Below are 17,481 nucleotides of genomic sequence, written 5' to 3' on the forward strand. Positions count from 1 at the left end.
CGGCTATCTCGAGCGATAGGCATATATCTATCCGGGTATTTTATTTTATTATATTGTTATTATTATTTTAGTATAAATGTGTGTGTTATAGTATGTATAACTATATGATCAAACTATAGATAATGTAAATGATATACCGGAATGACGAACTGATTTTTAAGATACAGGTAAAGCTTATACTGTCGTAAAATTAAGCAACAAAATTACAAAGACTAGACTAAGTACTCTAGGTCAAAGGTTTGTTTTCAAGGTTAGATCGACATTATAAATGATTGCAATGAGACATTAAAATAAACTACTATCTCACGATGAAGCTCTCCAATGCAAAAATAAAGTCATCTGAAATGTGACTGAATGGAAAGCCGACTGACTGTCACCCTTCATGACCTTTTAGTTGACTAAGTGACACCACTATGTCATTCTGTCACCCTTCATGACCTTTCAGTTGACTAAGTGACACCACTTTATCATTCAGTCGCCCTTCATGACCTTTCAGTTGACTAATTGACACCACTATGTCATTCAGTGGCCCTTCATGACCTTTCAGTTGACTAAGTGACACCACTATGTCATTCAGTAGTCACCCTTCAGGACCTTTCAGTTGACTACGTGACACCACTTTGCCATTCAGTTACCCTTCAGGACCTTTCAGTTGACTAAGTGACACCAGAATGTCATTCTGTCACCCTCATGACCTTTCAGTTTACTAAGTGACACAACTATATCATTCAGTTGCCTTTCAGGACCTTTCAGTTGACTAAGTGACACCCCTATGTCATTCAGTCACCCTTCAGGACATTTCAGTTGACTAAGTGACACCAATTGGTCATTCTGTCTCCCTACATGACCTTTCAGTTGACTAATTGACACCACTATGTCATTCAGTCACCCTTCAGGACCTTTCAGTTGACTAAGTGACACCACTAAGTCATTCAGTCACCCTACATGACCTCTCAGTTGACTAGTTGGCATCACTTTGTCGTTCAGTCACCCTACATGACCTTTCAGTTGACTAATTGACACCACTATGTCATTCAGATACCCTTCAGGACCTTTCAGTTGACTAAATGACACCACTATGTCATTCAGTCACCCTTCAGGACCTTTCAATTGACTAACATACACCAAATGTCCACACGACTCTGACACTTTTTCTTGAATGATATTAATTTCTAGTAAATCGTCATTTTCATTACGATATGCAGCAAACACTAATTCGAATGAAAATTTCACAAACAAAATATTATTTTTCATTATGTAAAAAGGCTCTCAAAACATGATAAACAATTCATACATTGAACACATAAAAAGATGGACACATCTGATAATAAATACTGGTATTAACATTTCTTGAAGGTCGTTTTAGCCGTGACGCCATTGCATGTTGCTGTCTGAAATAAAAAAGATCGGTAAAGTAAAGAACGTAATAATGTTTTGTGCTCCTTTCCAGACATAATTTTGAAAGTTGTTTGACCGTAATCCTTACCTGTACGAGATTCTCCCCCTCTATCTCCCTCACTATTGTGTTATCTTTAGATTTGCCATCCACAGCCCGCAGACAAAGCGTCATCTTTCCGTCGGAATATGTCAGTTTAGCCTTAAATAAAATGATTATCATTGAAAGTGCTGAACGTATCGACAGCTGTGATTTAATTAAAAATATAATCTCTATCATGACAAATAAAAGCAGAGAAATTACTACTATTTCCGCCTGGAAACGTCAGCTTATTCTAGAATACATGCTCTCATTAAAATCAATGTCTCCATGGACAACAAGTCTTTACAATTTTTGTGTTTTCAATCATCGATTTTTTGAAATCATACAAGTATTATCATATAATTTGCAAAGACAAAGAACCCAAAATATAAAGAAGGCACAGCATTATCAACACTGAACTATGTATAACATTGATTAGTAATCCCTAGCAGGGCGACAGATATCGATTCGGGTACATACGGATACTTTTAAGTCAGATTCATTTGTAGAAATCGATATCAATGCATTAGATCTAAGATTAAATCTTTTACAGATGACTGTACATGTATATCATCATAGAATTGCGGTACATGTATGAGCATATCTGTCTAATTAAGGATGATAACAGTTAAATCGATGTGTAGCGGACTCTGACGTCGTACGATACTGACCTTGTATTTGTGGTCGTCGTCGTTGACGTCGATTTCATCGTCCAGCTTGAACTCGTTGGTGATTTCTTTGATGGGCATCTTCCTGACCACCTTCACACACCCGTTCCCCACGCTGATCAACAGTTTGGGGTTGAACTGGGCAGCGGCCTTGCGTTTGATGACGTTGATGCCTAGAGGACAATTATAGTACAGCAAAATGACAAAAAAACAAAACAAACAATACCGTAATGCCAGTGGCAGGTATTGGTATATACACAACGAAACTTTCAAAGACAAGTACTTTAAAATGTCCTAAATAAAGACCAGCCTACGAGATACATACATTTACAAAAACCAATAAAAACAACTAACAATTCCAGCTTATTTCCAGAAAAGAACGCATTTTCGTATGATGTTTGCTGGAATAATTTTTGTTTCTGATCAATCCTGACTTTTAATAAAATCGAAGAAATGCCTAGACAACTTCTCTTCGGGAGGACGATGAATGCGTTTGCATTGAAATTTTGTTGACAATTTTAGTTCAACTTAAATCCCAGCAATTTTCGAAACTTTATTGAAAGTTTTAACATAAAAATATAGTTTGTAATCAAAGAACAATTCAATATACAGTTGTTTTTTTTCAATCGATTTCAAAAATGTATTGCAACGTTTAACATAAAAATATAGTATCTTCTGAAAGAACAATTCAATATTCAAATGACAAACGTTGTACCATCAATAAAAATACGTTAATAGGAATTGGTTATAAAACTCAAACTCACCTAATGCCTCTAGAAATCCCTCCACATTCTCCTTCTTGATGCACTCCCAGTTTCCCTCAAACTTTGACTTGATTTCCTCCATGTTGACAGTTCAGTAACGGACGTGGGACTGATTCTGCTGGCTGGCTTACTCTGAGAGCTGGGAGTCCTCAGCTCTTTTATACAGCCGGGGGTCGTTCTACTTAGTCAACTCAGACCAGTTCTACTGAATACAAGTTCCCGGCTTAAAAAATCGACAGTACACACAGGGGAAATTCAATACGCTTGATTGATTTTAATCCCGTTTTTGGATTTCACAATTTTTTGACCGAGATGCACTTTGGGCAAATGATATACAATTCGCCGGCGACCACCATGAGAACTTGATGGTGAATAAATAATCAAATAGAAAATTTCATGTGTGTGGGCATCTTATGTACCTGTAAGTCTCAAACAAATGCAAAACCACCCTTCTTAACTCTGTAGGTACAGAATGCCACAGAGCTGACTGGTCTGCAGTGTGACCATTCCCACTATAGACAGGTTTGCTCCTCAACATTGTTCTTTCTTGATGTAGTTTTCTATAATGATACGACAATAACATATCATTTATGACGCTGCAAAGGGACTAACAATGGGTTGTTAGAAGCTGATCATGTCTAAAAGTGGCTGGCTGTTATATCTGCACATAATTTCAAGTAACCTCAAATAATGTTGATCACAGCTGCTTTATTCTTTTAAAAATGAATTTTTATTCTTCTATATCATCAATGTTATATGTTTCCTGAGGTTAAGATATCATTGATTAACAAGTAGACAAATTGTCCCTCAGAAATACAACGTAATTTATTTGGTATACGGGTAAACAAGGCTATACATATGTAAAAGACATTTACTCTATATTATTTGTTTTAACCCTTCTTGGACAGGAAGAAAATGGCCGTTAGCAAAGTACGAGGGTTGTCCCAAAATAATGTAGACAAGACAGATAATTTATAATCTGTTCACTGCAATTTCATTAGACTTATATGTTTTCTTCAATGACCCTCTGGCAAACAATGCTGAAAAGTTCAAATCTGTACGTTATTTATTTCTCGAGAAAATGAATAATTAGTAACAACAAGTTTTGTCAGGCGGCGCAATGTGCGACGTCGAAAATTTCCAGTTCTACGTTGTTCCTAAACCCTCCACATCGTTTACGATAACATTTACGTTTTATTTCCGAAAATGTCTTAGAAAAAATAATATCTTTAAACATGTACCCAGTATGTACATTTAATATATATTTCTAGTTTTTTTTTTTTTTTTTTTTTAATATTTTTTAAGTACAAACGATCTGTCTGCTCCAAACTTGTCCTGTATTACTTATTGTCTAACGTCCGTCTTACCGAAATGTGTCGTTTAACATTTTGACGTCAATTGATATCGTTCGGGGTTTCTTTTTTCTTTTTTTGCCACATATTGTCATCAAACTTGTTCAAATTTTTTGAAAGTTGTTTAACTACTTATTCATAAAACGCATTTCCCATCGATTTTGTTAATTTCATTTACTTCCAAAGCCGCTTAGGATTTATTTCATGGTCTTTACAAAATTGTATCAGTTAATGCTGCGCCGCCTTAAACGCTGACAACGTCATTTTATTACTAGTTAACTTTTCAACTTTTCACAAAACGCGCTATAAAATATTTAAAAGTTTTGTTATAGCCAAAACATTTTCTGAGTAAATAATAGAACTACCATCAAATATTAGTGTATGGTTTTTTTTTTTAATTTTTTCATTCGAAAAGTACTTTTCCGCCCAATTTTCAATTCATTGTTAATTTTAACTTTTTGTTTTTGACATTGCGCTGCATGTCGAATTTCTGATCTAACATGCTTTCATTTCACTAATTTAATCTCAAACAATATTCGATTTTAAAACATTATTTGAATGTAAATTTCTTGTACCCTTTGTGGCACAAATTTCATCTTCCTTGGTCTTCGATTAACTGAATAACGCCACTTGTCTACGCTATTTTGGGACAACCCTCGTATAAAGGAATAAAAGTATTTTTTAAAAAGAAATTTGTCTCTTTTTTAATGATTCAAAAATACCACTGAGGTTTATTGAAATTATTCAAACAGGATCGAAAAAACCCCTGAATGTGTTAATTTATAATGATATCAGAATACCATTTGCGTAATACAGTCTGAAAATCTAATTATGTTTGACCAGGTTGAATAAGCATAGTAATTTTAGACAGGAAACTGGGAAAGACAATCAGGTGCACTCAATACGAAAATTATCGACCAGATTTGAAAATATTCAGTTGTTAAATAAATCAGCGTATATAACCTGCTATGTAGAGTTTGTAGATCAAATATGACACTCCATATCAGTGTATGTACGCTTGTATATTGGGGCATAATTATTAATTAGCCATCTGTTTCATTTCTTTAACTAATCAATTTCTTTTAAACCTATTATATACACAACAATATATTTATATATACTGGTAACGATTTATTATTTAGTCACATGTTCTTAATAACAAATGGTATCAACCACACCAATTCGTGGTGATGTATTCCGAGTTTCGACCTGTTTTGAATTTTCTTTCATTCCAATTTCTGACCTGAATGTAATTAATTCAGTCATTCCATATTCTGGTTTGAAATCAACACCCAATCTCTCCTCAAATCGATCAAAACATTATTGACGTTTTATAACAAAAATAGACCACCGGTATTTAAATATCACAAAAGACTTCACACAAAGCACGCATAAACCCGCTTTCACCACTTTCAAAATATTTCATATCTTTAACAAAGGGTTTTGTCAAATTTATAAATGCATCATTGCATGATTGATTTGTAATTGTACATATAACATGAATGACTGTGAATGGTGAATATGTGAATTGCAAATTTTTGTTATGCATATTAATACTAAAAGGAAGGACTTCTGCCAGGGTTCACGACTTTCCACCCACCCGACATAGTTTTTTTTATAGTTTTTTTCATAGTTTTTTTTCATAGTTTTTCCTCCGTGAGGAGGTAATGCAGTGACATACACATTATGAATTTCCAGAAAACATAAAAAATAACAAAAGCGCGTCCGATATGAAAGTAATGGCATCACAATACGATTGGCTCTGAAATGCAGGGCGGCGCATGAACGAAAAAGACGAAAAATATCAAGATATAAGGATGCAAGATAAGAATTGTTCAGAGCACCTTTCTTATAACCTAAAATAATTTTTTCCCCCAAATGATATTTGTTATTAGTCGAAATATCTTCTAATATCTTCTCTTAAGGTAGCTCCAGACTCGTAAAATTCTCTGAGGAAAGTTGAAAAACCGAACTGATTTCGACTTAATAGACTTAAATGTCATCAATTGTTAGAAAAAATATACATGTCATCACACTTTTTGAGATGCCAGATAAACATAAACTAAAGCATACTTTAGCATTAGAAAAATGTATTTTTTTCTGTTTAAAGTAAAATCTTGTAGGCAGAAATTTGTTTTTCTTGTTTAATTTTAATGTCAACTTTATCAGAAAACTAAAAATTCAAAAATATTTTAAAATTAATCGTTGGAATAAGAAAAACTATAGCATTTAGACATACAACTGAGAGAAAGGTCAGAAAAAGAGTTATTTCCCCTTTGCATAGATAAAATATATAAAAATTTGGAAATTTAGAATAAAATTAAGTGCGAAAATATCTTTAACCTACCAATAATTCTAATTACATCCATGTGATTATATTCACATAAAATAAATAAAACTATCTTGCACAATTTTTAAAGAATTAAAAGTTTTACAAAAAGGTGTGACGTCACAGAACACTGGATCTACTTTAATCTATGTATGCTATATTGTTAACCATATGTCTTCATTTCTGATAAAAAGAACAATAAACTTCAATGGAGCACTGCGTTTAATATCTATGTGCCTAATGAACATATGAAACTGTAATTGTAATATTTAACAACAGCACAGCATATGTAATGCATAGAAAACTATAAAATGATGTAATGTAAACATTTTATAGTTTAGGCTTTTGGAACATAGCCTCTGTAATTATCTTATTGTAAAACGTTATCCGTCAGGTCTACCTTGATTAAAAAATTTTTTTCAGCCAATAAATATTATTTAGAAGAAAAACCCCTCAAATATATGAGTCTAAAATGAAATATTTACTTTAATTTTAAAAGAACCCGAAAAAGATGATCGTAGTTTTACCACAACCATTGATGACAACAACAAATTGGGTATAGGAAAAACTGTCATTATGATGGCAGATTAATAATCAGTATTATTCAATTCCTTTATGAAAAAAACCTCTTTAAACATTTTCTTTGACAGAATAATAATTGAACTAAATACAATTTTCTTTCTTAAAATCATTTTGAATTGCAATGAGAGAAACTCTTGAATAATATTTAAACCGTAAATATCATTTGAAGAAATGCACCATAATAATACCCAAGGTTCATATTGACGTCAAACTAATGCTTAGATTAATCTCGATCCTACATATGTAAATACAAATGTAAAGTACAAAAAATACCTTTTTTTAAAAAAAATTCATCAAACATACATCTTGTATTTGGAAAATAAATCTAGATAATAACAATAAAAAATTCAACATCAACTTTAACTACATTCAATGTATTTATTTCCTTATCTTGCAATACATTTCTAATTGAAAAAAAAAATCAAGGTTTAAAATATATAACGCAATATCGACAAACTGATTTTTTAAATCTAGAATTTATTAATTTAGGTGTATAAAACCCCTGAAGATTAAAAGTCAATAAAATATTGAGTTTCTGTGTGTGTGTTTTTAAAGTTTGTAACCTGCCCAACTAAGCAAATCTTTACACTGTAATTTGTCAAATTTACGTTGTGATTAGGTGTTTGAATATAAATTATGATATACGTTATTTATTTTCAATCAAATTTAATTAATTTAGCCGCTGATTATGTAATTAGGCATAATTGTCAGCCGGAATAGCTCAGTTGGGAGAGCGTTAGACTGAAGATCTAAAGGCCCCCGGTTCAATCCCGGGTTCCGGCACGGAACAATCCGGCGGCTGACAGTCAACACGTTTTGATTTTGTATGAAAGATAAATTAACAAATTATTTTTCAGATGAATAAGAAATCGATATCTATTGATGACGTATGTTATTCTTTAGCTAATAAAGTTGCGCGTTACAAACAAAATAAAAAATTTCACATATACATGGATATTAATGTGATTAAGGAAGGAGTCTTTTCTGGTTTTCGACTTGTCAAACGTAAATTTAATTAAATGTTCATAAAATCCAGATGAAAGGAAATTAAAATAGTATATTTTTCTTTCTTTTTTATTATTAAACAACTTGGCATAGAAAAAGTAACCAATGTTTAGAATCTTGCTGCAAATTAATGAGTCTGTTTGAGCTTTTTAAAAACAATAACATTAATGTTGGATTTTTTTTACTAATGTGAACTAATGATATGATACTTGGGTTCCAGAATATATTTTTAAAATATGATTTGCCTATCAAATTACATTTTATAAGCCTTTTAAAGCGCCCATTCTATACATTGATTTTTGCGGAAAAAATCACTAAAATCTGTTTTTCTCTCTTATCAATTGGTCAAAATATTAGCTCATTCTGTCAATTTTTATCTTTTTGTAAAGTCTTCATAATACACAAAAATCAGAAATATTTTATTAAAGGAAGTATTCCAATTCAAATCAAGTAGTCCTTTAATAAAATATTTCTGATTTTTGTGTATTATGAAGACTTTACATAAAGATAAAAATTGGCAGACAAAAATCAGAAATATTTTATTAAAGGAAGTATTCCAATTCAAATTAAGTAGTATAAGCTGATAGACATTCTGATATTCTATCATTTCAAACAAAATTTTAACAAATTTCTACAAAAATACAAAGAGCTACACTTTTTTATATCAACCTTTACGTTGAAGAAAAAGGTAGTGACCTTGACCTGACCTTTATGACAAAAAGATCAAATTTGATTAAACTGATAGTATCATTTGGTAATATGATTCGTGTGACTGTGTCAACATTTCATGAGTTATAAGAAGTATGTTTGGTCACAAGAAGACTCCTTCTTAAGCAATATATATATATGCTTTTAGTTTATTTAAGAAATTATTGAATTACCGTTGTTGTTATTCATAACAGGATATTGATTGGTTAGTCATTTAAAATAGTGATCACAGCTTTTAATACTGAGACTATCAAGAATACACAAATGATACACTCAAGAGATTTAAATCATCTTCTAAACATCATCATCATCATCATCATCATCATCATCATCATCATCAGCAAAAGCCGAACAAACGACGCAACGCTATGAATTGTTGAAATGATGAAGGATGACACATGCCATATTCATGTGGTGTTCAGATGTAGGGCCAACAGAGTTTACTGAGACCACCATGCTGCCGTGCTGTCGCAACACAAGCCTTCGTGCTATTACAGTTTTGAACACCACAACTTTGCCCAAACGGAACTTTACACAAAAACGCCGTCACGCTTAAACAGCGTGGCACAACACGCCATTGCGCTAACACAAATCTCGCCGTGGAGCTAACGAAACTTCAAATACTTCGACGTGGAGTGTTGTTTTCGCGAGACAGCGAGTTGTTTGACGGAATTCATTTTGATTGATCTATATTTGGCTTTTGCGATGGCTGTATCCTGACCCTATATACTTTGGTCATCCCATCATATTTGTAATGGTCATCCTGTTACGTAATCCTTAATTAAAATTTATTCTGTCCTGTTAAAAATTGTCATTCTATTGAATTTGGCCCTTACAGGGATACGTTGATATATATCCAGGTGAGCTTCAAGACCCCTGCACCCACAGTCAGCATGCTTTTAATGAAATTCACATGTCTATATCATTATACATTAATATCTAAGGATAGAAAAAAGCTGAATAGCTGATTGCAATTTATTTACCTTGTGTTTAAACCTTAGTGGTAAACACTTGCTTTACTTGTCTAGCTTTGAGGGGTAATCGTTTTTGGCATTGATTGTGTGAGAGAATATGATTGCACAAAGTATTAATTCACGTACAAAATTCAAAACGCAAACATACACGACCACCACATCCTGGGGTTGCCGAAGCAAAAAATATTGATCAGGTAAACATTACGAAGGTTATTGGCCGGGTATGAGGTGGTATATTTATCACAGAACAAGGTTTTCTTCTCTGTTTCAAATAATAACTAGTAATATATTCTATATATCTAACGACCGATCCGCAATCTCGAGCGATCGGCATACATTTATTCGGGTATTTTATTCTATTATATTGTTATTATCATTTTAGTATAAATGTGTGTGTTATAGTATGTATTACTATATGATCAAACTATATATAATGTAAATGACATACTGGAATGACCAACTGATTTTTAAGCTATAGGTAAAGCTTATTCTGTCGTAAAATTAAGCAATAAAACTACAAAGACTAGAGTAAGTACTCTAGTAGGTTAATGGTTTGTTTTCAATGTTAGATCGACATTTAATTATTAATGATTGCAATGAGACATTAAAAAAACTACTATCCCGCGATGAAGCTCCCCAATGCAAAAATAAAGTCATCTGAAATGTGACTGAATGGAAAGCCGACTGATTGCCACTTTACATGACCTTTCAGTTAACTAACTGACACCACTTTGTCATTCTGTCACACTTCATGACCTTTCAGTTGACTAATTGACACCACTATGTAATTCAGTCGCCCTTCATGACCTTGCTGTTGACTAAGTGACACTACTTTGTCATTCAGTCGCCCTTCATGACCTTTCAGTCGACTAAAAGACACTACTTTATCATATACTGGTAGTCGCCCTTCATGACCTTTCAGTTAACTAGTTGGCATCACTATGTCATTCAGTCGCTCTTCATGACCTTTCAGTTGACTAAGTGACACCACTATGTTATTCAGTCACATTTCACGACCTTTCAGTTGATTAACTGACACCACAATGACATTCAGTCGCCCTTCATGACCTTTCTGTTGACTACTTGGCACCACTTTGTCATTCAGCCACTCTTCATGAACTTTCAGTTGACTGATTAGAACAACTTTGTCATTCTCTCAACCTTCATGACTTTCAGTTGACTCATTGGCATCATTTTGTCTTTCAGGTACTCGTCGTGACCTTTCAGTTGACTTTCATTACATTCAGGTACCCTTCATGATATTTCAGTTGTCTTATTGGCATCACTTCGTCATTTAGTAACTCACCATGACCTTTCAGTTGACTAATTGTCACCACTCTGTTATTCAGTCGCCCATCATAACCTTTCAGTTACTGTAACTGACTAGCACAGCTATGTCTTGTTTTAGACTTTGAATTTTCTGGTTATCATATGTTGTAAATTTTGCCACATGGTAAATTCAAAATTTACAACATGGCAGCTTCATTCTGTGTATAGTCTTTCCAACAATCGGAAAAAGATACCCCCCCCCCCGAGTTCTGACGGGATAATCCAAGAGGTAGTGACCAATACAGTCCCAATATCCCTTTCCAAACAAAGATCCAAAACACAAGTGTCACTCTATTTATGCCTAGATAGATGGTCCATATTCAATGAAATCAATTAAATCGGAAAAATCGCATCTCTTGAGAACACAGTTTTTTATCCGTCGAGCTGTGCCATGAATGTTGACATTAGTTAAGTGGAATTAGGCATTTATTTATTTTACAAAAAATGTCCACAGGACTCTGACATTTTTTCTGCAACGATTCACTAATTTGAATGAAAATTTCACAAACAAAATATCATTCTTTTATTATATAAAAAAGGCTCTCAAAAGATGATAAACAATTCATACATTGCACACATTAAAAAAATGGACACGTCTGATAATGAATACTAGTATTAACATTTCTTGAAGGTCGTTTTAGCCGTGACGCCATTGCATGTTGCTGTCTGAAATAAAAAAAACCTCAGTAAAATAAATAACGTAATAACATGTTTGTGGTCCGTACCAGACATAATTTTGAATGTTGTTTGACCGTAACAGAACAACATAATCCTTACCTGTACGAGATTGTCCCCCTCTATCTCCCTCACTATTGTGTTATCTTTAGATTTGCCATCTACAGCTCGCAGACAAAGCGTCATCTTTCCGTCGGAATATGTCAGTTTAGCCTTAAATAAAATGACAATCAATCAAAGAACTGAAAGTATCGACAGCTTGATTTAATAAAAATATAATCTCTATCATGACAAATGAAAGCAGATAAATTACTGCTATTTCCGCCTGAAAACGTCAGCTTGTTCTGGAATAAATGCTCTCATTAAAATCAATGTCTACATGGACAACAAATTTTTACAATGTTTTGTTTTAATTTTCAATCATCGATTTATTGAAATCATATAAGTATTATCATATAATTTGTAAAGACAAAGAACCCAGAAATATAAAGAGGGCACAGAATCATCAACACTGTACTATATATAAAATTGATTAGTAATCCCTAGCAGGGCGACAGATATCGATTCGGGTACATACGGATACCATTTGTAGAAATTGATATCAATGCATTAAATCTAAGATTAAATCTTTTACAGATGATCGACTCTACATAAATATCATAATAAAATTGCGGCACCTGTATGAGCATATCTGTTTAATAAAGGATGATAACAGTTAAATCGATGTGTAGCGGACTCTGACGTCGTACGATACTGACCTTGTATTTGTGGTCGTCGTCGTTGACGTCGATTTCATCGTCCAGCTTGAACTCGTTGGTGATTTCTTTGATGGGCATCTTCCTGACCACCTTCACGCACCCGCCCCCCACGCTGATCAACAGTTTAGGGTTGAACTGGGCAGCGGCCTTGCGTTTGATGACGTTGATTCCTAGAGGACAAATGTAGTACAGCAAAATGAAAAAAAAGACAATACCGTAATGCCAGTGGCAGGTATTGGTATATACACAACGAAACTTTAAAACACAATTATTTTAACTGTACTTAAGAAAGACCAGCTTAAGAGATCCATACATTTACAAAAATCAATAAACACAACTTACAGTTCCAGCTTATTTCCAGAAAAGCACGCATTTTTGTATTCATTTTGCTCTAATAATTTTGGTTTCTAATCAATCCTGACTTATAACACAATTGAAGAAATGTTTATACTTCTATTCGGAAGGACGATGAATGAGTTTGTACCGAAATCTTGTTGTTAATTTAAGTTCAACTTAAATCTCAGCAATTTTCGAAACTTTATTGAAAGTTTTAACATAAAAATATAGTTTGTAATCAAAGAACAATTCAAAATACAGTTGTTTTTTTTCAAATTGGCATACGTTGTAACATCACTAAAATTACGTTAATAGGAATTGGTTATAAATGAATCAAACTTACCTAATGCCTCCAGAAATCCCTCCACATTTTCCTTTTTGATGCATTCCCAGTTTCCCTCAAACTTGGACTTGATTTCTTCCATGTTGATTGGTCAGTGAGTCTGATTCCGCTGGCTGGCTTATTCTGAGAGCTGGGAGTCCTCAGCTCTTTTATACAGCCGGGAATCGTTCTACTTAGTCACCTCAGACCAGTTCTACTGAATACAAGTCCCCGGCTTAAAAAATCGACAGTACACAAAGGGGAGGTTCAATACGCTTGATTGATTTTAATCCCGTTTTTGGACTTCACAATTCTTTGACCGAGATGCACTTTCGGCAAGTTATATTTACAGAATTCGCCGACGATCACCATGCGAACTTGATGATGAATAAATGATCAAATGGTAAATGTCATGTGTGTGGGCATCTTATGTACATGTAAATAATTATATCTCAAACAAATGCAAAACGACCCCCTTAACTCTGTAGGTACAGAATGTCACAGCGATGACTGGTCTGCGGTGTGACCATTTGCACCATAGACAGGTTTGCTCCTCAACATTGTCCATTCTTGATGTAGTTTTCTATAATTATTCGACGATAACCTATCCATTATGACGCTGCAAAAGGGACCAACGACGGGCTGTTAGCAGCTGATTACCGGAGTATGTCTAAAGGTGGTTGTTACATCTGCACATAATTTCAAGTAACTTTAATATCTTCATATGCTGTTGATTATAGCTGGGTTTATTTTTTTAAAATTAATTTCTATTCTTCTATATCATCAATGTAATATGTTACATAAGGTATACATATAAGAGGTTTACAAATAGACAAATTGTCCATCAGAAGTACAGCATAACCTATTTTCTACACGGAGTAAACAAAGCTATACATTTGTAAAAGATGTTAACCGCTTTATCATATAGAATTTTTTAACCCTTTTTGACAGGAAAAAAATGGTCATTAGCAAAGTTTAAACGAATTAAAGTATGTTTTAAAAAAGAAATTTGTCTCATTTTTAATGATTAAAAAATGCCACCAAGGTTTATTGATATTATTTAAACATGTTCGAAAAAAAACCCTCTGAAAAAAAACAAGAAAGCGAAATCTTAAATATTAAATATAGTTTTTCGAGGAAAAGATGTCACATAATAATAATTCAAGAATACAATTTGCTTAATACAGTGAAAAGATCTGATTTTGTTCGACCATTTATGTTAAAATATGTGTTCAAATTTGCTAAACCTCGACTATAGAATCAAAATCATAGCAACAAATGCGAGGTGTAATACTAGTAATCTCTCTAATCATTGGTACCATCATGGAATTCACGAGTTCCTTATTCTAAAAGCGAGATACGTGGTAGGTTATGACCAGGTTGACTAAGCATAGTAGTTTTAGACAGGAAACTGGGAAAGACAATCAGGTGCGCTCAATACGAAAATTATCGACCAGATTTCAAAATATTCCTCATCACCAGTCGTTTAAAAATCAGCGTATATAACCTCCTGTGTACAGTTTGTAAATCAAATTTGACACCCCATATCAATGTATGTACGCTTGTATATTGGGGCATAATTATTAATTAGCCATCTGTTTCATTTCTTTAACTTATCAATTTCTTTAAAACCTATTACATACACAACAATAAATTCATATAATAGTTATGATTTATTATTTAGTCACATGTTCTTAATAACAAATGGTATCTACCACACCGATTCGTAATGTTGTATTCCGAGATTCGACCTGCTTTGATTTTTCTTTCATTCCAATTTCTGACCTGAATGTAATTAATTCAGTCATTACATATTCTGGCTTGAAATCAACACCCAATCTCTCCTCAAATCGATCAAAACATTATTGACATATTATAACAAAAATAGACCATGGGTATTTAAATATCACAAAAGACTTCACACAAAGCACGCCTTAACCCGATTTCACGACTCTCAAAATATTTCACATCTTTAACAAAGGGTTTTGCCAAATTTAATAATGCATCATTGATTGATTTGTTATTGTACATATAACATGAAAGACTGTGAATGATGAATATGCGAATTGCAAATTTTTGTTATGCATATTAATACTAAAAGGAAGGACTTTTCTCAGGGTTCACGACTCTCCATCCACCCGACATAGATTTTTACTCCAGTAACTGAATTCCCACAGTAGAATTGATTTAAAAAATAAAACATCACAAAGTTTTTTATGATAGGGAAATATTTCAGTTAAAGGACCCTTTTCATTCATTGATACTTTATTTCCTCCGTGAGAAGGTAATGCAGTGACATACACACTATGATTTTTCAGAAAACATAAAAGATACAGAAAGAGAGGGTAAAACATGGTAAGTACAACACAGTTTACATAATATATTTATTCTACTATTATTCACAAAAGCTCGTCCGATATGAAAGTAATGGCATCACAATACGATGAACTATGAAATGCTGGGCGGCGCATGAACGAAAAAAAAACCGAAAACTAGCAAGGTTTGGTAAGGACGCAAGATAAGAATTGTTCAGAATACCTTTCTTATAACTTATAAAAAAATATTTTTTTTCCCAAATAATATTTGTTCTTAGTTGAAATATCTCCTAATATCTTCTTTTTATCCATGTATGCTATATTATTAACTATATATCCCCATTTCTGATAAAGTAATCATGAAACTCAATGGAGTAACGCGTTCTGCTGTCCAGGTTCTGATCTGTGTTGATATTCCTATTCATTCTCCTTCACAAAATTTTGCTCAATCTATGTCCATTACCATTTGAGTTAAAAAAAGACTAAGACTTAATTGTTCTCTATGGTTTGTGTGCAGGATTAAATATAAAATAGTATATTCTATGTCGGTACAAGTTCAGAATGATTTTCATTCTAATTTTTTACTTCAAACCGACAACTAACCGTTCTTTAAGCCGACTTTAAAATCATGTTGTGACCTAACGAAGAACGTACTCCTTAATATTTGATCTGGTACACAAGTCCAAAAAGGACAAATCCTTTTATTATTTCAAGTTGTCTTGATCAAAGGTGTTTCTTTAATCTCGTATGAAGTTACTAGTATCTAGTTTTTTTTTACTTTACGTAGATCATTTACTAGCTTTGTAAGGTATAGTTTGATAATGTGACTACAACCAATTTGGTAAAGGAAAAACTATCACCATCAACCACTTTCTTCACAAAAAACTCTTCTACAATTTTTTTTGACAGAATACTAATTGAACTGAACACACTTTTCTTTCTTAAAATCATTTTGAATTGCTTTTAGAGAAATTCTTGAATAATATTTAAACTAAAACATGATTTAAAAAAATGCACAACAAGGTTCATATAGACCTCAAACTAATGATAAGATTAATCTCAAACTAAGGTAGCTAAACACAGTTTCGTATAAAATCCAGGGGGTTTTTCTCTGGGGAAAAGCATGATGGGTAGGGATTTTCCTGCTATTTTTATGCGGTATACATGAAAATCAAATTTTTAAACTCTCAGTTGCATAATATAGTGAATTATCTTTCGAATACATGAAAAAAGTATGTAGAAAAATTTTAAAAATTAATTTTGTGAGACTCTAAAATAAAGGGCGGTAACTCCAAAAACATCCCGATTTTACACATGCAGAATTTCATGAATTTTTTAGCGGGTAACATAGCTTTTTAAAAAGCTGGCGAATGTACCCTGAAAATACTATGAAATGATGCCTTAGGACTTGTTCTTGAAAATGTACAGAAATAAAAATGGCTGATTTGGTTGCATTCTGCTTTTAGGGGGAGCCTAAAATGCATGGGTGTACTGCATTTAGAGGCATCCTTTTGTCTATTTTCCGCATGTTTTGAGTGCCAAATAAATCCTAGCATTAAGTTATATGTGCATTATTTTTAAATATTTACAAAATTCACAATTTTATCTTTCTATTGATATATAAATATATATGTAACATATTTTAACAATTTATTTTTATAGGGGTTAGTTTTGCTTGCCCCTCATCTGAAAACGTCCTTATAACGTTACATATAAAACTGTGTTTTGCACCCTTAGGCATGTAAATAAAATGTAAAGTACAAAAAATACCTTTTTATAAATTCATCTTGTATTTGGAAAAAAATCTAGAAAATAACATTTAATAAATTCAACATCAACTTTAACTACATTCAATGTATTTAATTCCTTATCTTGCAATACATTTCT

General features: G+C 32.9%; 2 protein-coding genes and 1 non-coding gene across 3 annotated transcripts; 1 reads left to right on the forward strand and 2 right to left on the reverse strand.

Moving 5' to 3' along the window:
* Positions 1-1,221: 1,221 nt before the first annotated feature.
* Positions 1,222-3,094, reverse strand: LOC105341423 (fatty acid-binding protein, intestinal). The gene is made up of 4 exons (XM_011447958.4): positions 2,910-3,094; positions 2,149-2,318; positions 1,487-1,597; positions 1,222-1,391 (listed from the first exon to the last, which is right to left on the reverse strand). The coding sequence occupies exons 1-4, from the start codon at positions 2,989-2,991 to the stop codon at positions 1,341-1,343; spliced, it is 414 nt and encodes a 137-aa protein (XP_011446260.3). The 5' UTR covers positions 2,992-3,094; the 3' UTR covers positions 1,222-1,340.
* Positions 3,095-7,882: 4,788 nt separating this feature from the next.
* Positions 7,883-7,955, forward strand: Trnaf-gaa (transfer RNA phenylalanine (anticodon GAA)). Its single transcript has one exon. It is a non-coding gene; the product is annotated as a tRNA-Phe (tRNA).
* Positions 7,956-11,696: 3,741 nt separating this feature from the next.
* On the reverse strand, positions 11,697-13,480 carry LOC117680300 (fatty acid-binding protein, adipocyte). The gene is made up of 4 exons (XM_011447959.4): positions 13,301-13,480; positions 12,622-12,791; positions 11,966-12,076; positions 11,697-11,854 (listed from the first exon to the last, which is right to left on the reverse strand). Exons 1-4 carry the CDS (start codon positions 13,380-13,382, stop codon positions 11,804-11,806), a joined length of 414 nt encoding a protein of 137 aa, XP_011446261.3. The 5' UTR covers positions 13,383-13,480; the 3' UTR covers positions 11,697-11,803.
* Positions 13,481-17,481: the final 4,001 nt, after the last annotated feature.

Source organism: Magallana gigas, chromosome 3 (genome assembly GCF_963853765.1).
Source record: "Magallana gigas chromosome 3, xbMagGiga1.1, whole genome shotgun sequence".
NCBI lineage: Eukaryota > Metazoa > Mollusca > Bivalvia > Ostreida > Ostreidae > Magallana > Magallana gigas.